The 26,047-nt window shown below is 37.7% G+C and overlaps 2 protein-coding genes across 5 annotated transcripts; one reads left to right on the plus strand and one right to left on the minus strand.

Annotated features, from left to right (window-relative positions):
* The first annotated feature begins 197 nt into the window (after positions 1-197).
* LOC137952297 (uncharacterized) lies at positions 198-12,477 on the plus strand. Its single transcript, XM_068799424.1, has 4 exons — positions 198-345; positions 1,734-1,846; positions 11,232-11,308; positions 12,107-12,477. Exons 2-4 carry the CDS (start codon positions 1,746-1,748, stop codon positions 12,247-12,249), a joined length of 321 nt encoding a protein of 106 aa, XP_068655525.1. The 5' UTR covers positions 198-345; positions 1,734-1,745; the 3' UTR covers positions 12,250-12,477.
* A 2,802-nt stretch (positions 12,478-15,279) lies between these two features.
* LOC137951716 (uncharacterized) lies at positions 15,280-24,868 on the minus strand. 4 transcript variants are annotated; one of them, XR_011112159.1, is made up of 5 exons: positions 23,608-24,868; positions 23,395-23,516; positions 21,462-23,225; positions 21,228-21,373; positions 15,280-15,467 (listed from the first exon to the last, which is right to left on the minus strand). XR_011112159.1 is itself a non-coding variant. In XM_068798579.1 (3 exons), exons 1-3 carry the CDS (start codon positions 23,773-23,775, stop codon positions 22,991-22,993), a joined length of 525 nt encoding a protein of 174 aa, XP_068654680.1. In that variant the 5' UTR covers positions 23,776-24,868; the 3' UTR covers positions 20,844-22,990. The 4 variants fall into 4 exon arrangements, 1 of the variants encoding a protein (XP_068654680.1); XR_011112158.1 differs by having other exon boundaries at positions 21,069-21,373; XR_011112157.1 differs by lacking the exon at positions 15,280-15,467 and having other exon boundaries at positions 20,844-21,373.
* Between the last annotated feature and the right edge of the window lie 1,179 nt (positions 24,869-26,047).

Raw genomic sequence — 26,047 nt, forward strand, 5'->3', positions numbered from 1 at the left:
TGAAAATTGGGTAATAGATTTAGTAAACCTATTCATTCCCAGTTTTATGACTCAATTTTGAAGTGAATTTCATAAAAAATAAAGCCTTAGCCAATGAGGTGATTGGGTCCGATCAATCCTAGTTCTAATTGCCAGTTGAACCGATGCTGAAGGCATAATGACATGACTTGTCTTATAAAAGAGACAAGACTCGAAGCCAAAGTGTCATCAGGCAGCACTCTCTCTCGAACGATTGCTTCACTGAGAACTGAGAAGCAGCGCTTTCTCTCCGTCAGTCGCTGAGAACTGAGTAGAGCTTTCTCGCCTTTGACGTGGACGTTCCTCATTCCCTTCTCTGGATTATCGGTAGGCCTCTCCCTCTCTCTTCTCCCTTCAACTTAGAACTCGTAGAAGCTTGAACCAATAATTGCATAAAATCGTGTTATTCCATCGTTTTTTTCGGAACCATGTGGCTGAGATGTGGTAGGGTCACATAGATAGGGCATATGAGGTGCCTTCATTGCAAAAGGCCTAATTAGTGCAAATGGTATACTGTTGAGAGGGCAAATATGTTTGAGATTCTTCTTTGTTTGTTTCTTTCGTGATAACGATAATGTTATTGTTACTGAGATGTTCCAATGTGTACATCGAAAATCTGTTTCGGATTTAAAATTATGCTCTTGTCGACTAGAAACAATTTGGTCTGTCCTTTTATCTTCATGAACTTGTTTACATTCCCAGAGGAATTAAGAACTGAGTTGTTGAGGAAAAACGCAGTACTTGCGATGTCTCATATGTGGGTGTCTGAATTTATGTCTACACTGGTTTCCTGCAGCTTCACTTCTATGGACAAACGCCGGTTTCATAAAAAAACTCTTTTGATTTGTTCAACAGTTTTGGCTGAAACCCTTTTACATATTTATGTTGTGGCTCATTGTAGTGGAGAAGAGAATCAGCATAATCAAATCTGAAATGGCCTCCTATTAGGTCTATGAAAAAAATTCTAACATGTGCATTAAAAAAAAAGGAAATTTAACATGTGCCAACTGACACGTTTTATACACCACTTAAATGTCAAACCCTTGGCAGATAAATCTACTTGTAAAATAAATTATTCTAATTGAGTTTCTTGGCTAGAATTCACAGTTACAGTTTCCATACTGCAGGGTCAGTTGCACTCCTCTTTCTCTTGATTAAGTGAATAAGAGAAGGGAATATTCCAATTATTTTGATACATGAAAAGGATGTTGAGATTTCTTCTTTGCTTTCTCATTTGGATTTAAATAATAACTAGTGGATACAAGAGGATTTTTTTGAGAGGACGACCATCCACCTTAATTCTAAAGTCCTTGACTGCTCATTCAATTGAGGGACTCATCCATGTTTGATTTTTCATATTGTAAAGAGTTAAGTTCTGGATTTCTAATCTTTTGATTCATTTTGGAGTTTATTCCGACACAAGCACAGTACCACAAGTGTTGGCAATTTTTTTTTGTCAAAGAAGTGATAATCACCATCATCATCAAAAGGTTCACGCCTAAACTATGACTTTCAACGTTAGCTAAAATCATTCGTATTTTTCATTATAAAAATTTCTTATTTTTTATGTGGTATTAGTGGAAATACCCCTCATCAATTATTTAATTCTTGGTGGCTATCATCCAGACTCAATCGTCTTTTTCTTTTTTCATATAATAAAACTTTTAATGCGAAGCTAATCCTGTGTATGGCGATTTGTCCTCTTCTGGTTGTAGGTATCTTATTCAATGGAGCATGGGTCCACTACAGATCCTAGTTCATCCACATTTTCTTTGAGTGATGAGGACCATACACTTGCAAATGCTGTCAGATACACGTTAAATCAAGAGTGAGACCAACTTCTCATATGTTGAACTTTACTTAATATTTGTGTGTACTCTGTTCTGTGCATTTTGATTTCTGTTGCATGGGGCATGCTTAATTATTCATGAGGCATGGTCTGTTTAAATAATTTATTTTAACTTTCAATTTTTTCTCAAATAAATATTGGATTTTGACGACCCCAGTATAGTAGTGGGTTGAGACTAGGGGTGGCATCATGCTGAGCCCAAACCTGCCTATGTTTGAGGCTTGATTTAAATATTTCGAACTTGAACTTAAGCCCAGCCCAACCTTGAGCCTAAAATTGTTATCGAGCTCAAGCCAAATAATTTTAGCCGAGCTCAAGCTTCAACATTCATTTAAAATTTTTCAAAAAATACATGTCTCGAGTTCGAGCTCCAACATACATTTAAAACTTTTCAAAAAATACGTGTCAAATAAATTGTATATAAGATTATCCATACATTTTACATAAAATTGGGCATGACCTCTACTTAAAATTGGGCATAAGGGTGACATCGAATCGAGTTGAACCAGAACCTTCCTATGTTCGAGCCAAGCTTGATTTAAATATTTTGAACTCGACCTCGAGCCTAAAATTGTAATCGAGCTCGAGCCTAATAATTTTAACCGAGTTCGAGCTCGAGCTCGAGCCGAGTTCGAGCTTCAACCTACATTTAATACTCTGCCTAAAATATATATCAAATAAATTATATATAAAATTATGCATACATTTTAAAAAAAGAATGATAGGGGAGGTTCGGGATTGAATCTCGATAATGGATTAGAATGTACCAATATTAATCTTTTTTATCCCAAAAGTTGTCTAGCTTATTTTGTAATTTATGAATCTGACCATAAATTTACTATGACCTCCTTAGTGCCCCTGGTTGAAAATTTATATTCTAGGAAAAACTAGAAGGATACATATTTCCGAAAAAACCTTTAAATAAAATCCTATTATTATTAGTGACTTACTAGAAAATTACAAGAAATATTTTAAATTTTTTTTAGGAAAGTTAAATGGACTTCTTATTGCCTCTTCCAAGGAAATAAGTAAAAATTAATAATCAATCTAATATATTACTGTACTTATTGATAAATTTTTAATCAAATAAAAGGTCAACACAAAATTGCTATGAAAATTGCCTCATGCTAAAAGTATTACAACATCAATTGTCAAATACTTATTCAAAAAATTTCTATACGGATTTCTAGCCCATTTTGATAGGAAAATCTTCCTTAGAAAATTATATGATTTTTTAAATAAGAATTTCCAATTAGAAAAATGTTGCCAAAAAACATGAGGCACTAATAGTCCCTAGAAACTTATTTCTACTAAAAATGTCTTTTCAACATTTCTTGAAAAAACCACTAATAGTCCCTAGAAACCTATTTCTACTAAAATGTCTTTTCAATTTCTTCAAGAGCCATGAGGAAGGGACAGCCGGAGTTCAAGAAAGATTTTTTATTTTATTTTTTTTCACTTGCTTATGAATTCACATGTGCGAAATCATACGAGGGAAAGTCGCACGATGTCTTCGCGCGCAGGGGGAAAAATTATTTCTCCCTTAACTTAGGTCTCTGGTTTTCCGCTGAGACGATGCGGAGGGAAGGGGGTCTAGCGGCGCCAGCAAGGACTTGTCGTCGGGGCTGATGGCTACGACTGAAGCAACGGCGAAGGCAGACGAGGGGCGGAAGAAATCGAACCGAGCAGCGGCGAAGGCGGCCGACGAGCAGTTGTCGACGGCGACCACAGCAGTGGACAGGAGGGGCTCGACGGTGAAGAGGGGAGGAAGAATCCCCCCCCCCCCCCCCCGGCTCGCGAGCTTTCGAACTGAACCATGGTTCGGTCGAGCTCGGCTCGTTAAGTCCAACAAGCCGAGCTTGTGCTGCTCACAAACAGGCTCGGTTTGATGCCACCCCTAGTTGAGACCACCCAGACCGGTTTGGCGAAGGGTGAATCAGACACTATGCAGATACGAGTCATCCCATTGGGAATCCATAACTTATAACTCCTTTTTTAATTTGGATTTATTTAACTAATTTTATAATACTTATATGATGTATGAAAAAATTATATCTGAACTGGTTGTCAAGGGATCTGTTGTACACTTCTCATAACAATTTCTTTCTGTGGGCAATCTCCTATGTTACAAAAAGAACAAAATGAGACATGATTGGTACAACTACGGGGGGTGGTTATGTTGTATACGAACCATTAATACTTTTTGTTAATTGCCAGTTGTCAATTTGGATAATTCATGGCTTGGATCTAAGGGATATACAGAAAGACTTTAAGTCTAATCAATCCACATACTTAATACCATAAAATTGAGATCAATGACCAAAAGTTTAAGCAATTGAAACCATTAGTTCCTTTAATTGTAGCTTCAGTTAGATGGGAAATATTTAGATGAAAGAAATTGATTGGATCCTCAACTTGACCATAATGTTTGTTTTACTTCCTGTTTAATTGTACCAATATCTTGGATACTGTTGTAACAAATTATATTATTAAATTAGATTTATTTATTTATTTTTTGGATACTTCTTAGATTTTCTTTTATAATACAGTTTATAGGCAAGCCAAACTTGTTCAGATTTTCCATATCAGCTTTTTTTTTGGGTACCAATGCTGCTAACTGGAATTCTATGATACGATAAAATTTTGAATGTTTTTAAAATAAAAAATGTCAGATGGATGGCATTGTTTTTGTTCACAAAAAGCTTTTCCGAAAAAATGGGTCAATTGTGCAGGATTGAAACCATAGATAGTGAGGTTTTTGTATATGGGTGAGTCAGGTTGACAAAACCCAAACCGCAGCCATCTGTATCTTTGTTGGCTCTTGCAAAGAGGCCAGAGTGATCTTGTTCTTCACCATCAACTACAACTTAGCTGTGTTGTGGGGGTTCCTCCCATGATGCTTCTTGCTCAAAATTTATTTTTTGGAGGAAATCAATTTGGTTGTGTATGAGAAACTTTTTTTTTATAAAGATCTATTTATATAAACAAGAGAAATTATAGAAGAGGGAGCAAATCCATGACAACTAGCGAATGTAGGGTAGCTCCTTGCTTAGCAAGCACATCGGCTGCCGAATTTGCAGATCTCGGAATGTGAGACCAAATACAAGATAAAACTGAGGTAATTTCAAGAATCTCCCGAAAAGTGTCCCAATGGCGCCACGGGGGAGGGGATGCACACTCGCACCATCCAATGACCACCTTCGAGTTCCCTTCAATATGAAGGGGACCGATGCACTTATCTCTGAAAACACAGAGCCAAAAAGAAATATGCCCCACCACGCGGTCCACCACATGGTCAAGTGCTTCACTTTTACCTTAAAAAACCTCCTACGATTGCGTTCATTCCAAAGACCCCACGGCATGAAACTAGCACTAGTAGAGAGCATCACCTTTCCGAAGCCAGGAAGGGAAGTACCAAGGAGCGACTTACTGAATGCGAGCAGATCAGCCGCCATGTAGAATTGCAACCCCAACATGCTAAGAATGGATGTCCACACCTTCCATGAGAAGATGCATTGAAGCAGAATGTGACTTGTGGACTCAACATTAATGTTGCAAAAAGGGCACAGGGGGTCGATTGAGGGGTGACCTCTTCTTTTAAGCACGTATGCCAAGAGAATTTTGCCGTGACAAGCACTCCACATGAAGAATTTTATCTTAGGAGGAGCACAAAGATGCCATACAAAATAGATCTCATGTTCTTGTTGAGACGGATTCCAATCATTGATGAATCTGAATGCAGATGATACCGAGAAAGTGCTATTTTTGTCCGGCCACCAAACGAGCTTATCTGCCACTTAAGTACGAATTTTTACCGAGATTACAAAGTCCATCAAGCGGCCTCCAACACCTCTGTATCCGAAAGACTTCTTCTGGGATGGAGGTTCATACCACCCCCCTCAAAAGCATTGGCTACTGATATATCTCTACGGGTAGAGAGGAGAAACTGGTTTCTTTAAGGCATTTTGTGGCAGCTCCTGCCCCATCCATAGATCATCCCAAAACTTGAAGGATCTACCATTTCCAACATAGAATCTACTGGAAAAAGAAAAAATTGGAAGAAGTAGGTATAGTGCTCTCCAAATTGAAGATAAACCTCTCTGATTACCCCCCGACATCCACCAATGAGCGTTACCACCAAGCTTGGCAAGAACCATTTCCTTACAAAGGTTTGAAGAGTGAGTATTGATTTTTCATAACCATTTTAGGAGCAATGCTTGGTTCATATCCTTGGATTTCCGAATCCCTTGGCTACCCATATTTTTTGGCAAACAGACATCATCCCATCTGACCAAATGATATTTAAAAGCATCATTCGATCCTCTCCATAGAAATCTTCTTTTGAGCTTATCCATAGTCTTACATATGGATGAAGGACAGGGCATTGGAATACCTGCAATGCAAGACTTGAGGAGGATGAGCCTCCCAGCCTTACTAAGTAAACGCCCTTTCCAGGTTGCTAGCCGAGATTCAATTTTCTCAACCACCGGATTCCAAAGACTTTCGCAAATGCAACCGTTGAATAATGGTAGGCCAACAAAGGTTGTTGGTAAGTGGCTTGTTGTACAACTGAATATACTTGCCATCTTTGCAAGGAGCTCAGGGCTAACATTAAAACCCATGAGAGAGGTCTTTTCCCAGTTGACTTTCTGACCATAGGCTAACTTGAAGAGACCCAAAACCACTTTGATCTTTTTGGCACCCTCAATGTTACCGATTCCAAATGTGATAGCATCATCTGCATACTGAAGGATGGGAATATTAAAGGCTTCTTGTGTACTAGTAGGAGGAAGCCACCCAAGATTGATCGCCGAGTAAAACATAGCAGAGAGAAATTCACCAACCATATTGAAAAGAAGCGGGGAGAGCGGATCACCTTGTCTAATTCCTCTAGTCCCTTTGAAATACCCGCAAACTGAGCCATTTAGGAGGAGAGAATAAGAGGCCGAGCCCACACAACTTCTGATCCAAAATCTCCATTTTTCGCCAAAACCCATTTTTTCCATTATCTCATCGAGCTGGATCCAATTGACTCTGTCAAAGGCCTTTTCTAGATAAAGTTTAAAAACAATTCTGGGTTCCTCATTATGCCAGAAATGATCAATAAGCTCATGTGCTGCCATAGTAGAATCCAAAATTTCTCTTCCTTTGAGGAAAGCTCCTTGTCCTCTGTGTATGACGGTTGGGAGAAAATTTTTACACGGTGGGCCAAAATTCTAGCAATGATCTTGTAAGTGCTTGTGATGAGACTGATTGGTCGGAAGTCCTCCAACTTCTCAACACTAGCTTTATTTGGAACCAAGTCGATAAAAAATGCGCCGATACTGCGAAAGGTGACACCATTTCTAAAGAAGCCGTGAACCATTGCTAAGATATCCTCCTTGAGCTGGGACCAAATTCTTTTTAGAAAATCTCCATTGAAACCATATGGGCCCGGTGTCCTATCACTTTCCATGCTTAAAACGGCACGGTCAATTTCTCCGACCGAGAAAGGTAGCTCTAATAAAGATGTGGCGGCAGGAGAGATACAAGAGAAGCTGATGTGTTGAAGCTTTGGCCTATTAAAACATTCCTTTGAATATAAGTCTGTAAAAAACTTAAGCAGCATATTAGTAATCGAGGTCCGGCACAACGTTACCTCATTATTAATACATAATGAGGTAATTTGATTAGACCTTTGTTTTGCCGATGCCACGGCATGAAAGAATTTTGTATTTGCATCTCCCTCCTTTAGCCATTTAAATCTACCACGTTGCGTCCAATGAATCTTCTCTTGATGCAAGATAGTATTAAGATTAGAGTTACGAGAGACTCGGGAAGAAAACTTCTCCGGAGTTAAGTACCTTTGTTCTTCCGCAAGAATTATACATGGTCAAATAGCTAACAACAATCAATTTTATCAAAGCTGGACCGTTTTCTGGTATGTCCAGGTTGGTTGCAGCTCTTTGGAAATGTCTCTGGCCGTGTTCTTAACAAGGTGGGGTCAAATCATTGGCCTATCATGTTGACCACTTCTTTCGAGAAATGGGGACCTTCTCCCTTCCATTTCGAAAACTCATGGCTATCTGCAAAAAGTTTTGATGCTCTTATTGATGGTTGGTGGTCGGAAGGCCCAAGTCTGGGCAGACTAGAGTGGGCTTTTTTTCTGAAGCTCTGATTCTTAAAAGTTAAAATCAAGGAATGGGCCACTTGCCACCGTACTGCTCAGGTTGCCGAGAAGGCTTCTCTCCTTTCTCAGATTGCGGACTTGGACCTTGCGGAAGAACAAAAGGTACTTAACTCCGGAGGAGTTTTCTTCCTGAGTCTCTCTTAACTCTAATCTCAATACTATCCTGCATCAAGAGAAAATCCATTGGAAGCAACGTGCCAGATTTAAATGGCTAAAGGAGAGAGATGCAAATACAAAATTCTTTCATGCCGTGGCATCGGCAAAACGAAGGTCTAATCAAATTACCTCATTATGTATTAATAATGAGGTAACGTCGTGCCAGACTTCGATTACTAATGTGCTGCTTTAGTTTTTTACAGACTTATATTCGGAGGAATGCTTTAATAGGCCAAAGCTTCAACACATCAGCTTCTCTTGTCTCTCTCCTACCACCACATCTTTATTAGAGCTACCTTTCTCGGCTGGAGAAATTGAGCGTGCCGTTTTAGGCATGGAAAGTGATAGGGCACCAGGCCCATATGGTTTCAATGGAGATTTTCTAAAAAGATTTTGGTCCCAGCTCAAGGAGGATATCTTAGCAATGGTTCACGACTTCTTCATAAATGGTGTCACCTTTCGCAGTATCAACGCATCTTTTATCCCCTTGGTTCCGAAGAATGCTAGCGTTGAGAAGCCGAAGGACTTTCGACCAATCAGTCTTGTCACAAGCACTTACAATTTTGGCTCACCGTTTAAAAGTTCTTTTCCCAACCATCATACACAGAGGGCAAGGAGCTTTGCAGGTTGGGGCTCTTTGAATTAGCCTCTGGTAAGAAAGTAAATTGGGGAAAGACTTCTCTCATGGGCTTCAATGTTAGCCCTGAGCTTCTTACAAAGATGGCTAGTATATTTGGATGCACAACAAGCCACCTACCAGCAACATATCTTGGTTTACCTCTTTTCAATGGTCGTATATGCAAGAGTCGTATATCCGGTGGTTGAAAAAATTGAATCCTGCCTTGCATCATGGAAGAGGCGTCTACTTAGTAAAGCGGGGAGGCTTATCCTTCTCAAGTCTTGCATTGCAGGAATCTCCAATTATGCTTTGTCCTTTATGCCTCGTCCTGTTGCAATTTGTAAGGCTATGGATAGGCTAAAAAGAAGATTCATATGGAGGGGATCGAGCGATGCTTTTAAGTACCATTTGGTTAGTTGGGATGATGTATGCATGCCGAAGAATATGGGTGGCCTGGGAATCCGGAAATCTAGGGACATGAATCAAGCGTTGCTGTTAAAATAGCTATGGAAGTTTAATACCCACTCCTCAAATCTTTGGAAGGAAATGGTTCTCACTAAGCTGGGTGGGGACCCTCATTGGTGGATGTCTGGTGGGAATCGAAGAGGACTTTCCTCAATATGGAGAGCTCTATACCTTCTGCTTCCAAAATTTCATTATGCAAATAGATTCTATGTGGGCAATGGTAGATCGCTCAAGTTTTGGGAAAACTTGTGGATAGGGAAGGAGCCTTTGCTGGTTGCATTTAGAAGTCTCTTTCTCCTCACGTCTTTTAGAGACATATCAGTAACAGAGGCTAGTCGTTTGATGGACTTTGTTGCTTCGGTTTAAATCAGTCCTTTGGAGGCCGACAAGCTCATTTGGTGGCCGGATAAAAAGGTTCTTTCACGGTCTCATCTACATATGGCTTCTTAAATGGCGGTAATTCGTCTTGGAGGGAGAATGAGATCAACTTTGTATGGCGTATATGTGCCCTTCCAAAGATAAAATTCTTCATGTGGAGTGCATGTCAAGGCAAGATTCTCTCGGCAGCCGTGTTGAGAAGAAGAGGACACCCCTCCATTTATCCCTTATGCCGATTCCGCAACTCTGACGCTGAAACTACAAGCCACATTCTACTTCAATGCATGTTCTCTTGGAAGGTGTGGACCAGCATTCTTGGAAAGTTTGGGCTACAATTCTGTATGGCGGCTGATATACTCTCGTTCAGCAAACCTCTCACTGGTACCCCTCTGCCTAGCCTTGGAAAATTGATGCTCTCTGCTTGTGCCAGTTTCATACCGTGGGGGCTTTGGAATGAGCGCAATAGAAACGTTTTGATGCAAAATGCGAATCTTCAGATCGGGTTGCGGACCGAGTGGTAGGTCATATATCAACTTGGCTTCTAATCAAGAAAGCCTTTTCTTCCTTTTTGGGCTCCTCTATTCGTGAAAACTGGAGAAATGTGGCTATGATGCACAATGGGAAAAAGCTTCCGGTCATGCAAGAATGAACCCCTCCCGATCCTGGTTATCTCAAGTTAAACTTTGATGGCTCGTCTCTTGGTAACCTTAGGATTTCTGTTTCGGAGGAGTTATTTCAGATCATTTCGGTAATCAGCTTTTCACTTATGTTGGCCCTCTTGGTATATCTGACTCTACGTCGGCAGAGTTACATGGTCTCCTCTCCGGTCTCCGCGTCTTCAGAGATAAATGCAGTGGGCCTCTTCATATCGATGGCGACTCAAAAGTGGTTATAGGCTGGTGTGAGAGTGCATCCTCTCCCCCGAGGCATTGGGATACCTTTAGGGAAATTTTAGAAATTACCTCAATTGTTTCTTGTATTTGGATTCACATTCCGAGATCCGCAAATTCAGCGGCAGATGTCCTTGCCAGGCAGGGAGCTACCCTACAATCGCTGGTTGTAAGGAATATGCTCCCCCAAATTTTGTAATTTCTTTCGTTTTATTAATACATATTTAAAAAAAAAAAAAAGAGCTTTCAAGGAAGAGAAATTTTGGATTTTACTACACTCCCCCTCACATGTAGACCCTCTTTTGCTTAATGCTGAAACCCTTAGATCTAGGAGGGTAAAGGAAGGTTATCCTGAGTTTTTCTTTGATATAACTCTCTGATTTTCTCACTAATTTCTCCCTCTGGGCTACAAACACTCTGCCATGGTTTGGAATTTATCTGAATGTCCATTTGGATAGAGGATTCATGGGGGATCTTCACAACTTAAAAATTCAGCCAATACGAGGTCTTTGCCTTAAAAAACTCTCGACTTCCCCTGCTATCCTTTAATGTGTGTACTATTCATTATTTTTTTCTATTATTTTTGTTATTGAAGTAACAATAATTGGCTATTTGTCTGTGGAGTGTATGTTTCATACAGTTTCTCTGCTCAATCCAGTTCATTTTTTTAATATTCTCTGTGAACAGTCCACTGGTTGCATCTTGTGGATATAGCATTCCTCATCCTTCTGACAACAGAGTTAACATCAGAGTTCAGACTACTGGTATGCCAGCTCACTACTGTGTGTCTTATTTCTTATTTTAAAGAACCTGCTACTTTCATATTTAAGTAAGATTCTACCATGACCTTAATATATTGCTTATAATTCCAAACATGTACTATGTTGTTTGATTCTGGAATGGAACTGCAAAATCACGCATCCCTTGACTCTTATCCATTCTGATATTTTTCTTGGGATGATGGTCCCTTTCTCATGCTTTCGATAGAGCTTTTACCAGCATGGGATATTTGATAGTAGCAACCTACTCTGAAATTGATTTTTCATCTCTATTACTTATTTATTCTCAATATTCTGGCCAAGCAATTTTTACTGTTACTTAAATTGGGGATTGCTAGCTTGCACCGTCTCAAAATCCTTCAGATTCTAATATCCACTGTGTCATAATCAGATTCATATGATTCTGAATTTTAGGAACCATAAAACAAGCTGTTCTCCAGAGTCTTCTGGAACAGTAATTTACAAATTTGCTGGAAAAGTAACTCCAATTATTTTACAAAATGCACTATGAACAGGAATGAAGAATCATATTCTGTTCGTACAGCAATATTAGAAAGCATTTCAGTATTAAACAATATTCCACTGAAATTCTTGGTGAAATATGTTTTTTTCTGAATGTCTACCTGATTGTAGCAAGTCTTCAAGAGCTGGTGATGCTAAGTCAGCCAATGGGGTCAGATTTGTAAATTCCTTTTGAGCAAGTATCCACCTGCTCATAGATTGTTCAGTGTTAAAAAGGGGTCTGTGACGGTTTTTTCTTTCTTTCTTGGTGACTCCATTTAGGTGAACCTGCGAAAGAAGTACTGAAGAATGCACTCCAGGATCTCATGGTGATGTGCCAGCATGTGAGAACCACCTTTGACAAGGCTGTTGTGGACTTCAAAGCCGGTAAGGAACTAGAGGATATGGAGATTGAACATAACTAATGTGTATCGAGTTCTGGTAATTTGACGATATAGTCTCTCTTTGAGTTCTCCAGGTCCAAAATTTGTTGCTTCGGTGTGGTAGGAAATTTTGATGGGGACTTGGTCTTTAGTCATTGTATGTGAAAATGATAATTTGTTGCTTCCGTAGTATTTTGTCAACAATGCTAAATGATATTGGTATGAAATCTATTTGTAAATATTGTGATACAAAATTACCCATTGGACTCAGGTTGGATTTTTGAAGACCATATCAGTCTCAAGAACTCAGTTTCGAAACTTATCTTTGGGATGGCCTAGACTTTAATGAATGAATAATTTTACCAAAGTTACATGAATAATCTACATGGACCTAAGTTTGAGCTTATAAAAAGTTTTCATTTTTTGAATTGGGAGAGGGAAGAAGAGGATTTACCCCCTTCATCATATCTCTATCCTACAAAAATAAAAGGGCTTAGTTCCCAAATTTTTTAAGTTGCATCTTTGTTCCCTATAAAACCTAACCCGTTGATCGCCCGGGGGGATGTCTTTTATGTGGTTATGTTTATTTCTTTATAATAATTTAAATTTAATTATTAATAAAGGAATTGGTAACTAGGTAGTATTTTTCTTGAGTGAAGAGTTTATTGAGAGATAAATGTAAACAGTTCTCAGTGAAAGAGAAAATTCTAATATCTACAAATAAAAATAATTTAAATATTAAGATTATTTTATATAAAGTGTTTGTAATCATCTTTTCAATTCAGTTAAATAACCAGTGAATTGGGTTTTATCTAACTAAAGGACAAGGGTGCATTACTCTTAGTCTCTTACAGAATAAAAATTAATACCTCAAGTTGGATTCGATCGTGCTTGAGCTTGACGACTTGTACCAATTTCATTTTCTTTAAAAAAAATAAAAAGGCAAAAGGGGGTTTCCTTCCCTCACTTTTATTTTCTTTTCATTGGTGTTGGAGTACTCTAAGAAGGGATTATCCCCTTTTATTGTATTCATCTAAAGTGAAGGTGAAAAAGAGTATAATTTTGCTTTTGCAAGGTTAAAGTTTCCAACTAATGTTTTCACACAAGAAAATTAGTAGAGTAGAATTGGTAGGGGCGGTGAACTGTAAATACTTTTTGTGTTCGTATGTACAATTGAAAGTACAGAGAGAATTTTAATTAATATAATATTTTGATAAATTAAATTTATAAATTTTAATTATCTTTTTTTAATTATTTATAGGTCGATTAAAGCTCATAAGTCATTGTCAAACACTTGGACCATTTTTCAAGGAAAGTTTTTTTTTTTTTTTTTTTTTTTAAAAAAATGTCCTCCTTCCTCTCCTTACATCGCTTCTTCCCTTTCATCATTGTACCAAGGAAGTGAACAAGAACGGGAAAAAAGAAATAGAGCGAAGAAAGGGAAGATAAATTGAGAGAAAGAGAACGGGGAGAGAGACAATAAGAAAATATATAAAAAAAGAGGGAAAGGGGAGACCTCGATGGACAAAAGCTTTGAATGAGGGAACAAAAAAATCCTTGGGGAAGAGAATTAAGAAAATGAAACTCAGAGAATTCAAAGAAAGAAAAGAATAAAAAAAAATGGGATGATGGTGATTTCCAATGTAGTAAATGAAATGGTAGAAAGATTGGTCGTATCTTCTTCATCCAGAAGAGAAAAGATTAGAAATAAAAGAAGTAATTAAGGTTTCCCCCACCAATGATGGTAAAGAAGATCTCAACACTTCTTCTCTCCTACACACTATCTAAAAGATTAGAATTTCTTTGGGCCAGCATAATTTTACCCTTCGAGCCATCACAACAAAGAGATAGAGAGGATTGGTCTTTTAGTCTTCGTCAAGAAAGAAAAAAGAACTGGACGAAGTATCTCGAGGAAGAAAACAGAGATAAGAGAAAAAAAAGAAAAAGAAACATTAGACGATGGAGAAGACAAAAAAGTAGAACGTAGGAAGGGGAAGAAAGAAATACAACACTGGAGTTCTGCATTTGGCGAGAAAAGAAAAACATGAGAAATGAAAATGATAACAAGAAAAAGAAAATAACAACGGAATAAATTAAGATTGAGAGAAAATGAAGTGGTCTCACATGGATTAATGAGTATAAAGATCTTAGGTTTATTAGTTGGGAAAGAAGTTTCCTAAGTTGGCTAATCAATTTATGATGGGCTTTGGACTCAATTTCACAAACAGTTTTAGCCTTTCAGGAGAAGGAAGCGACAACGCCAGGGGTTGAGACCAATTTCTTGCGACGCATAGAAAGAACTCAACTACCTCACTCACACAAATTCCTCTCTAAAAAGTTAGAACTATCATTTTACAACGATTTCCTATAGAGAAAAATGAGGATGAGAGACACCGCATTTGGCTTCCTTCCTTTCATGGTGGGTTCAAAGATAAAGATAAGAGATGGAATAAAGATTAACAAAAGAGCAAGAAGAAAACAAAAACAGAATTCAATGGAAGGAAAGATGGGAAAGAAAGGGAGGAAAATCCATGGACATAGAGTATTTGTGAAGTTCAACACCTGTACCAACCACATCCTCCTCCATAAGTCTTTTTACTACAACAGTTTTGGCTTTCTGGGATCGTTGGAGCAATGAGTGACGAGTGAAACATGAGTGAAAGTGAATTCACTTGAACTGGTGCCTAACTCACATCCATGGTGCCTACGGGACGGAGACAAACAATCGGTTTATTTTAAACTCAAGCTTTAATGATTTTGAAAACTGATTTTCCATTTTAATTGCTAAACTAGTGTAACTGTAGGTCAAATGAGTCCTCTGTTGTTCATCCTTGCTTCAGATAGAACAACCGGTGAGGCAGAAAAGAGGTCGGATGCAGGTCAAACAAACAAAGAATGAACAAGTAACGTTAACATGAACTCGACGTCGTTGCCAGTAGCGCTTGCATCATCTAATACTAACCTACGAATTTGGTCCCCTCAAAAAAGGTTTAAAACTGCATGTTCTTGCAACACAATACTAAATCGCTATAGTGAATCCATACTCGAAGTAAAAAGCTTAATATGAATAAAAATTGCCTTCATTCCCATTAACAAAGAAGAATTGCACTAATTCTGACTTTACAACAATAACAAAGCTTGTGCCAATAAGTTTTTTGAGTTGGGAGTTGATTCCGAGAAACAAAACAGCCACATAGAAAAGCTGTATTCGATCGGCCACACATGGAATCACACCCCTGAACAAGTTTGGGCACTCCTTTCTGCATAAAAAACATTAAAGCAAAAGAAGAAGAGAAGAAGATAAGCAACACAGAGAAAAAAAAAAGGGAACAATAACTATTGCATTGTCATAAAAAGAAAACAATGAAGAATCAGCTTTCCTGTTGAACACCTTAGGATTTTTTTTCTCATTGAATGCTGGCCCCATATCCTAGTGATAATTGAACCCAATACATGTACTTATTTGAACGTGTATAGATAAAAAAAAAAAACCACCTACCAACCTAGTCAAATACATAAAATTGGTAGCATGCATATAAGAACTACTCCATATTAGCTAACAACCTTATCACTTATGCCTGAGAACAACAAAGATTCCTCCTATCTTAAACTATCTCATCACAACCTTCAGACAACTACACCTTATGACCATTACTCCTTTCTCTCCTATTGATAGAACTGCACTCTGAATCAAGTAATGTCAAGGATTTTAATTTCCTTATGACAATATCCTCATTTTACTGTAAAAAAAAAAAATAAACTCTTCAAAATGCTCTTAAGTTTTAGTCTCTTTTGTCCATTGTCATGCATTCAAGTGATACAATTTATGACTAGTTTCTTTGAACAGAAGCTTGTCATAAACCAAATAAGAATTTAGAAACAACAAGTTTGAACAGAAGCTTGACAGATCCAAATAAGAATCTAGAAACAACAAGTTTGAACAGAAGCTTAACAAAATCCACTATAAGTACATGGATTCAAGTTTGAGGTGTATGACCCAGACATTGAGTAGGAGAGGTGGAAGACAACATGTAACAAACCAAAGAGTTAAAAAATAAGTCTCCCCCTAATTATCCTGAATGACCATCCCAAAAAGCAAAAACCACTACCACTAGGGAAAATAGATTACCTTGGACAGTGATGCTTTTACTAACAATAGAAGAAACAAGTAAGAACATTGCCTCTTTCTGCAACAAAACTTACTTTTAACTTGTCATCGAGTCAATGACAACAATAAACAATGTGTTACTAGGGGCAGATTTGTTGCTACCAATACCCCTTACACTAACTACCCAACAACTTTTTGTTTTTTGTTTTTGAATGTTGATCACACACATATGCTACACCTTTTCCTCCAATGAGACTTAATACAAAACCTCACACTTAACACCCTAGACACAACCACCTTCCCCCCCCCCACTCCACTATGTAGCCATTAAGCCAAAGGCCCAATTTGACAACACTGAAGTTTTTTCCAAAGAAAATACACCTGAAACAATGTAAGGTTAAAGAGCATCATAAGTGCCTCTCAGAGCCCTAGGTGATGGGTCACTAGGGCAATGAATCATTTAATCAGACGCATGAGACCTATGTCGAACCTTTTTCTGCAAAAAACAACAAGAACAAAGACATCAATGTTTGCAGAAAGGCTTGGCAACAAGCTGGTGAATTCCTTAGATAGGGCAGGTGTGAGACTGCAACATCTTGTTATTGAGCTTCAAATCCACTCCCTCCTAGTTTTTTCTAGTATTGTATTTCTGTTTTCTTCCTTCAGGCCTGCTACTTTTGTTTACAACTTGATTATTTTATGTTGTCCCTCTTTTATGCAATAAATTATCTCACCATCATAAAACATATAAATATAACTTCAACAAAAATCAGGCTTGGCCATTGACAGTGATAATCTTGAATCTGTACCTATGAAATGCAACAATAAAAAAAAAAAAAAATTTCTTCAATATTTAGATTCCACTAACAATGAGTAAATTTTTTCCTGCAAACTGCTTGAGTTGAACAAACAGGAAAGGGTTATCCTAATTTGGCCATAGAATGCATAACTCCAGTTAGTAGTGGCAGATACTCGAAACTTCCACCATGTCTGTTTAATAATACTATGTATCCATACATGATGATCTCCCCTACTTTGAGGGGGCAAGGGATATCTTTTATGTGGTTATGTTTATTTCTTTATAATAATTTAAATTAATTATTAATAAAGGAATTGGTAACTAGGTAGTATTTTTCTTGAGTGAAGAGTTTATAGAGAGATAAATGTAAACAGTTCTCAGTGAAAGATGGAATCTAAGAGAAAATTCTAATATCTACAAATAAAAATAATTTAAATATTAAGATTATTTTACATAAAGTGTTTGTAATCATCTTTTGAATCAGTTAAAAGGTGTTTGGTTAGTTGAGGTATAAAGATGGTGAGTGCAAATAATTTAATGGTTTACATCACTCTTACGGGGGGGGGGGGGGGGAGGTTAATGCATGTACCTAGTGTAAGTGAAAGTAAAAGTAAAAGTGAAAGTGAAAGTGAGTCACTTCTGTGTTAATATGGTAGATGTAAAGTGATTGGAAAACACTTTCCTGTGTTAGTGCCCAAAATGAAAATTGTAGTGTAATAGGAGAACGAGTTATTTTTTTATAATATACCTAAACAAATAATTAACCAAAACAACCATGGTTACTACCCTAACAAGTAATTTAATGTAGTATTAAAATATATTAATATACTAATTAATTAAATAAGATATTATATTAATAAATTAAGATAGATTGTTGTTTAGTCTAAATTAATACAATAATTACGTATGACAATTAATTGGTACACTAATTAATTATAAAAATAGAAATGAATATAATAAAAAATATAATATTTTATTTTATTAATAACATGAGATATATTTTACGTAGTATAAATTAATATTATATCTCCAAAAAATATAAAATTATGAGTTTAATTAATGTAAAAAATAGAATAATAAAACAAAAATACATGATCAAATTGTTTACTTTAACAATATTTTAATTGCCACTCTTAAATCACTAATTTAATATAGTTATAAAAATAATTAATATAATAAAAAATATTTTATTAAAAACACAAGATAATTTTTATGTTGTATAAATTAAAAATCGTTAGTTTAAATAATGATAAAAAGTGAAATAATTAAACAAAAATACATGATCAATTACTTACTTTAACAATATTTTAATTACCACTCTTAAATAACTAATTTAATATAGTAATAAAAATAATAAATATAATAAATCAATTAATATATTATATCCACAAAATTAAAAATCAGTAGTTTATTTAATGATAAAATTTGAATAATTAAAAAAAAAACTTGATCAATTGTTTACTTTAAAAATATTTTGATTACCTCTTAAATCACTAATTTAATTTAGTAAAATAGAATGAATATTATAAATAAATATAATATAATATTTTATTAATAACATCAGATAGATTTTACGTAGTATAAATTAATAATATATTTCTACAAAAAACAAATTTATTAGCTTAATTGATGGTAAAAATTGAATAATTAAACAAAAATGCTTGATAATGAACCGAATTAAGGGTTTAGTGAGCAAGAGCTTGAGAGAGATGGAAGACCGAGAGCCGTGAGATGAGAGCGAGATCCACTTTCGCGAGCAGGTTTCGATCATGATTGAGCCTGATGACTTGTACCGATTAGCAAGCTTTACTTGGAGCTCAACTCAACTCTTTTCCATTTTTTTTTTAAAGGCAAAAGAAATTTTCCTTCCCTCGCTTTAATTTCTTTTCATTGGTGCTAGAGTACTCTAAGGAGGGTTGGGAACTTGGGATCCCTCACCTTTTATTATATTCATCTAAAGTTAAAAGGAGAAAAAGAAGTTTCCAACAAGTAGTTTCACACAAGAAAATTAGTAGAGTAGAATTGGTAGGACCGCGCAAACGTGTACTTTTTGTGTTAGTGTTCGCAGTAAAAAATACAATGTATAGGACTGTTTTTTGTTAGTATGTATAATAGAAAATGCGGATATAATTTTCATTAATAAAATATTTTGATAAATTTAAATTTTATAACTTTTACTTGACTTTTTTATTAATTATTTATGGGTCGATTAAAACTCCTAAGCCATTGCCAATCACTTGGACAAAATGGCCTCCCCTTTCTTTCCCTTTTTCATCATTGTACCCAGGAAGAGAACAAGGGAGGGAAGAAAGAAACAAAGCACTCAAGCTCCATCTCGCACCGGGGAAAAAACAAAAAAAGAACTAGATTGAAAAAAGAAGAAGTAAACGAAGAAAGGGAAGAAAATCGAAAGAAAGTGAATGGAGAAAGATAACAAGAACATATATTATAAAAAAAAAAAAAGGAATGGGGAGACCTCCATGGACGAAAGCTAAAAGGAATGAGAGAGCAAAAAAATCCTTGACCAAGAGAATTAAGAAAACGAAACTCAGATAATTCAAATAAAGAAAAGAATTAAGAAAAATATGGGATCCTAGTGAAATGGTAGAAAGATTGGTCGCACCTTCTTCATCAAGAAAAAAAAATATTAGAAATAAAAGAAGTAATTACAGTTTCCCCCACTAACGATGGTAAGGAAGATCTCAACACTCTCTCTAAAAGATTAGAACTGCTTTGGGCTAGCATTTTTTTTTTTTTTTCGTTTTTGAATATTGATCACACACATATGCCACACCCTTTCATCCAGTGAAACTTAATACAAAACCTCACACTGAACACCAACACGATCCTAGTGAATTCAAAAAATATATTGCTTATATTGCTTGCTCCAGTGAATTGAAAGAAGCACATCCGACAAACACCCACAAGGAAACTCACACAGACCAATTTTCCTTAGAAATCAGGATCTTCACTTTCAGTATAACTTTTATTTGATATCAATAGAGCACTTTTCCCTTCATAGGTCTATCATAGGTGAAAAATTGTGTTATTACCAACAAAATCCAAATGGAGTCTCTCTAGAGGAAGTTTGACCAGTTCAAAATATCCTTGAAATCAATTATTTTCATTTTCCAAATTGAAAGGAATTGAGTCCAAGAAATGAGTTTAGTAGATGAATTTCATAATTACATTTTGGTAAACCAACAAGGCAGTTCGACCACTTTTCACAATGTCAAACCCAAAGTAATAAGAATTTATAACTTGGCAAATTGCATTTAGTTGATTACGATGTCCATGAAAAACAATCTAAATGTCTTTGTTAGCAGCTAAGAGTTCATTGAGGTTCATAAAAGATTATGATAATGAAAAGAAGCTGGCTAACACATGACTATCACTTCAAGAAAAAATTAGTTCACCTTTCTTAAGTGATTGACATTTTTAATAGGAATCACTCTCTTAAAACTATCAAAACTTCATGTAATGACTGAAGATCACTATTGTGGCCCATATTGCACTTTGCTCGGCCACTTCCTTCCTATGAAGGGTGCTAACATGCAAGACCTCCTGTGGATGACTCTGCTCGTCCTTAATTCCTGATTGATTTTAATTTTCTCCCTTTTTACATCACCACTTTTAGCACAAATTAGTAGTTTTCTTCATACTTTATTTTTCTTTACAAAACATGACAGTCAAGAAGAAGACCTTTGTTACCAAAAAGTGTAAATGGACTGTTTGCATAATATAATAAACAACTGATGATAAGCTTCATGATTTACAAATCTATGGATAAATATTCTTTTTGCTTTGGACACAACGATAAAAGTCACAACACAGCAAACTTACACTAGAAACCCCAACAACTATAAGCGCAAAATCATCAAAAATGTTCTCTTAAATGTTATCGGTAAAGAAAATATCAAAGAGAACTTCATGGGCAGACATACTATAACCAACCATTAAATGTAACAGGTTGATGTGGCTTTTCGTAGCATCATCACCAAAGAAGCCAATCACTGGCCAGTAGAATAGAAGGAAATAACCTAAAGTACACCCAGTCTCAGGCTAGATAATAGATAGTAAAAGTATCAAAGGTGTAGACTAGGAGATGCTTACAGACAAACAAAAGTATAAGAAGGATTTTCAGCACACAGCTCAACAAATCCCTTTCCAGTTTCCTTGCTCTGCCGATGAAGTCTTCAGCAACATTTGCAAAAAAGCTTTCACCTAAACTTCCTGATTCCTTCTGCTTTTCAGATGTCCTGCATCATTTCCATAAACTAAAGTTAAAGCTGGAAATCCATGTGTATGATAATGCTTATATTGCAATCAGGTAGGAGCAGTACTGACGTGCTCTCATGGTTAGAATTTAAAAAAGAATCACTTCCTCAGGAAGATACAAGACTGCAAGCATCTCCTAAGGCTACCAAGGATTGTTGAGCAGCCATTTTAGCATTCCTCCTTCAACTGTCCAACCCATCATACATACCAAGGATCTGGCCATTTTTATAGGTTCCATATTGCATAAACCAGGAAGGAGCCATCTGTGGATTAACAGGAGCCTGGATTCCAGTTCCGCCAAAAGCTGCTACACCGAGATGACCAGTATAGTCTTGCATTGAAATGCCTCCAACCAGAGGCTGAGAAGAAGTATTACCACTTTAATCTTCCTTTACCTCCGATGCAAAGCAGAGCATTTTAGAATCAGATGAGCTATCCTTGTCCATAGCATCTCTACCACTTGTCCCATATCCATAGATAAAACGCTGACCTGTTTTACCAATAGATTGTTAAGTATCAAGACCAGAATCGGTCACTTTAAGTCTTTTGACACCTTTCCTATTTGGATCAGCCTCTGCATCCCTCATCACTTGCATTTGGTGCAGTAAAGAGTAATTCTGATGTGGAAGACTTGAGGGGTGTAGAGAACGGCCAAAAGCTTCCATATCAATATTGGAAGTAGAGGTAACGGGAGGGGGTACTGTTTGGGATGGTTCCTGCTGATGCGAATGGACAACTGAAGAGAGAGAACTGGTAAGTTCTGACAGTTGCTGTCCACCAGCTGTTGTGGGGTTAGGTCAGCTCTCTCAGATTGAGAGGTGTTAACTTTACCTGCTTGTTGCTCTTCCCCACAAGGCGACAACTGTGAGTTGACAGAACATGCACCAAATTGTGAGGACGCATTTCCACCTTTCTTGACAGTCCAATCATCTTTCTTTGCTGTAGCCCATGGTGTTCCTTCCAAACTGTTTGCTAATGGATGCATAGACTGGAAAAGATTGGGAGGAGCCTTTTTGCTGTGGGCCTAGACATTGCTGAGATGGAACACTGGTCCATACATTATGTAACATCTTCGAGAAACCACCAGCTTGCTGTGTGACAGTGGATTCTTGTTGGCCTGAACTTCTTATAAAAGTAGTATTAGCATTCAAATGATGGGACCGAGCAACATCAATCAGGTAAGGCCTAGAAGCAAGATTAAGAGGACCACAAAGAGATTCCTGAGCAGACTGACCAGCTGAAACTCCATCATGAGAGTTACGGGTACCTCCAAATCTGGAAACGAGTTTACTTTGTGAATTGAAATCAGACTGATTCCCAAATGGAAGGTTTGACGATTGATCCATCCCTACTTGCTTGGCACCACTAGAAACTTGTTGCTGTGGCTGATGACACGGAAAAGCAATGGGAGATGAAGTGGATCCACCCTGCATGGTTGAACGTGCGGCTTCATTGCCTGTTTGTGCTGGAATATTGGGTCTGATATGGTTACTGTGTTCCCAATGCTCCTATTGTGTCATTTCAATAATGCTAGACAAAGTCTGAGTACTGCCAGAAGGTGTCCGCGCCTCGTCCCCAGAATCCAGATCAATCTGGCTTCAATTCAGTTCATTAACTCTATGGCTGCTTGCCGTTGGCTGTCGTTGAGATGGGGGGCCCAGCCGTAAACCAAAACCTTGAGAGATAGCTGATTGATTACCAAGAATATGAGAGGCACACGCATCAGAACCAACTGTTTCAGGTCTATCTGAGGCAACGTCAGATGAGCCAAAATCTGCTGCATTGTTCTTCCTCAACTGGTCCACCTTATGAAGAAGCTCAAGCATGTTTTGGCTGCAAAGTTCAACTTTTGATACAGTACCGAATAATAAACACTCTCTATGAAATCAATTGAATGCCAGATTCTGTTCTATTATTTTCAAGGAAAGTGAAGCCATGCAATGTAATTAATAAAAAGGTATCACATTTGCCCACAAAATAAAAGAAGGTGAGACACTGGCACCTTGTCTGGACGGTCCTGTTTGGGGCATACAAACCAGCTGAACTATCAAAGGAAGTAGATGTTCTAGACTCAAAGCCAGAATGAACATCTCTGGAAACCGGCTCCACTGCTTTTGAGTTCCTCTGCAGATACAACATACATGTACTGAGAAGGAAGAAGAAAAGAAAAATTAAGGAGAAAAAAAAAAACTAAAAGATTAACTGTCTCATTCACCTTCTCCATGTCAGCACCACTGTTTAGAACAACCTGGCCAGAGAGTTTTGATTGCCCAAGATAACCTTGCTCCCGACCTATCGTTCCTTGACTACCTTGCTGCAGCAAGCCCTGCGAATTTGAAAATTGTCTTGTGCTTTCATCAGATTCAATTGCCCCATTTCCCATGGGATGGTACTGAAACTTACGGTATACAGGAGCTTTTCGACCAACCTGACCAGAAGATTTTTGGTTCCCACTAGCTGAAGGACGGGAATCACTTGCATTTAACCAGGCATTCTCTTTCAGACCAACCCCTATGACAGTATTTCGGCCAGGATGACCAGAGATAAAGCTATCACTTGAGATCACCTTCGGAAGACAATTGTCCTGTTTCTTATCACATTCACCTGACACTCTATCAGAATTACCTGAGGATAATTCCTGAACTTGTTGGGCCTTTGTCTGAGGTTGATATTTTCCTAAATTTTCATTTCCTCTATAATTCAAAGAAGAATCAACAATGCGTTTTTCAAAATCAAGTTGTTGATTATTTAGGAATTGTTAACTAATACCCTGACTGGTCTTTGAAACACCTGAACCAGTTACAACATTAAGGTTATTCACAAATGAATCTTCTCCACGGCCATGCGGACTGCCTGCAACCTGTTTTTGTTCAAACCGACCAGTTGCATTAGAGAATGGCAAGCCACCAACATTACTATCATTAGCTCTCCACATACCATCATCATGAGCCCTCTCCGTGTGTATAGGCCTCTATTGGTGGTCATTGCTTTGTGAATCTCCATTCAGTGAAAGTGTCTCATTAATATTCCAACCATTTGGCTTAGACCCACCGGTGCTATACGAAGTCATACTCCGCTGTTGGGCCCAAGGGCCCCGCATGTTCTGCAAAGTCAGTTCCATATCTGAACTGGGTGCCACATTACTTGATTGTTCAAATATTTGACCCGACCAAGCACCTTCTGTAACAGTTCCCACATGCATGGCAGTTTGACCCTGAAGACTGCCTCGGGTGGCTTTTATGAGGCACTCGGATCTAACCATCGTCCCTGTTGAGGTGATCTCTGAAGGGACTCAGGTGAGGTCTCAGATCTTACCCTTTCACTTGGCTCAAATGCAAATTTGGTACTTGACAGTTGAAAGCCATCAGGACTAGCAGTCGAATCCTCAAATGAAAGAAGAGGTTTTGATGTCAATGAAGAGGAGTTTTGCAAATTGTTGTCCACTGTCGATGTATGATTCCCCGGTGAAAGATCTGTTTTCTTAAAACTCAAACCACTCCGCTCATCCTGTTTACCTGTGTCACTGCTGGAAGCTTCTGCTACAGTTGACTGCATAAGAGCATTCCAACTACTACTCTGAATAGATGGAAAAACATTTAAGTAATCATTACCCTCCAACTGGCTTCCGTGCAGAATTCCACTTGCACTACCACCATTATTCCGACCAAAAGCACCCCAGATGCCATCTGAACTAAACAAGATCTTCTCCTCTGTAGGATCTAGACTAACAGCTCCCAGAGAGGGAACAACCTGTGTGGAAAATTTTTGCTCCATGGTTCCAGCCCAACCAATATGATCTTGCCTTCCATGAAATTCTTGTGTTGAAGAGTTCCTTGCAAGAGAATTAACTTGATGAAAATTGCCTAAAATAACACCATTGCCAAAGGTATCCACAGGAACTTGGCCAAACAATTTTTTTCCCTGAAAACCTTGTTTTGATGCTAAACTACCATCCTGTAAGCGAACCTGATATGCAAATACATTAGATTGATCACTCTCAAAAGAATTAAAAGCAGCAGCATGCATCATCTATTTCTCTACTTGGCTCCCCCCTTTTCTGTTCAACAGATCTGACCCATCTTGAGAAATCCCTTGAATATAAGGAAAATGATTCAAAGAACCACTTCTTGCACTTGCTACAGGAGCTCCATAAAGAGATTGGTCAACTTGTTGCTGCGGAACGAAGCCCGTTGAACATAAAGCCTGACTCCGGTCCTGTGAAAACATAAGCCCATTGGGAAACCCTTGCACTGTAGGAGAAGGACCACCCCGATGGACCCAGTTCATGCTAGCACCAAACACTTGAGAGGCATTTGACAACTTAGGGTCACCTCCGATTATCTCAATTGGCCATGTATAATTAGATGAATTGTGTATATTTACTGCACCATTCGTAAAACCAGGTAACTGATCCCCAGTCGAATGTCTAGTGATTGCAGACAACTGAGTCACGACATTTTTTTGTCTCGCTTCCTGCTCTAGTTGTTGAAGTTGTTGTTGCCTCTAAAGCTCTTGAAATTGCTTGTACATAAGTTGTCGTTGCCATAACTGCATATCATTCATTCCTGACAGTTGTCGTGACGGATGTTGTGGCATACCAAACTGTTGGCCCCACATGAGCTGCGGTCTACTACAAAGGAAGTCAAATTTAACAG

Source organism: Aristolochia californica, unplaced genomic scaffold (genome assembly GCF_029961685.1).
Source record: "Aristolochia californica isolate CCGP_79_NKW_82.1479 unplaced genomic scaffold, dmAriCali1.0.hap1 SCAF_15, whole genome shotgun sequence".
Classification (NCBI taxonomy): domain Eukaryota; kingdom Viridiplantae; phylum Streptophyta; class Magnoliopsida; order Piperales; family Aristolochiaceae; genus Aristolochia; species Aristolochia californica.

Coding starts and splice junctions, on each gene's coding strand:
- LOC137951716 (XM_068798579.1), bottom strand. CDS start 23,775: ATGGGAAATGGGGCAATTGAATCTGATGAAAGCACAAGACAATTTTCA. Junction 23,517..23,607: donor GTGGTGCTGACATGGAGAAG/GTGAATGAGACA, acceptor TTGTATCTGCAG/AGGAACTCAAAAGCAGTGGA. Junction 23,226..23,394: donor AACAGGACCGTCCAGACAAG/GTGCCAGTGTCT, acceptor TGAACTTTGCAG/CCAAAACATGCTTGAGCTTC.
- LOC137952297 (XM_068799424.1), top strand. CDS start 1,746: ATGGAGCATGGGTCCACTACAGATCCTAGTTCATCCACATTTTCTTTG. Junction 1,847..11,231: donor AGATACACGTTAAATCAAGA/GTGAGACCAACT, acceptor CTCTGTGAACAG/TCCACTGGTTGCATCTTGTG. Junction 11,309..12,106: donor CATCAGAGTTCAGACTACTG/GTATGCCAGCTC, acceptor GACTCCATTTAG/GTGAACCTGCGAAAGAAGTA.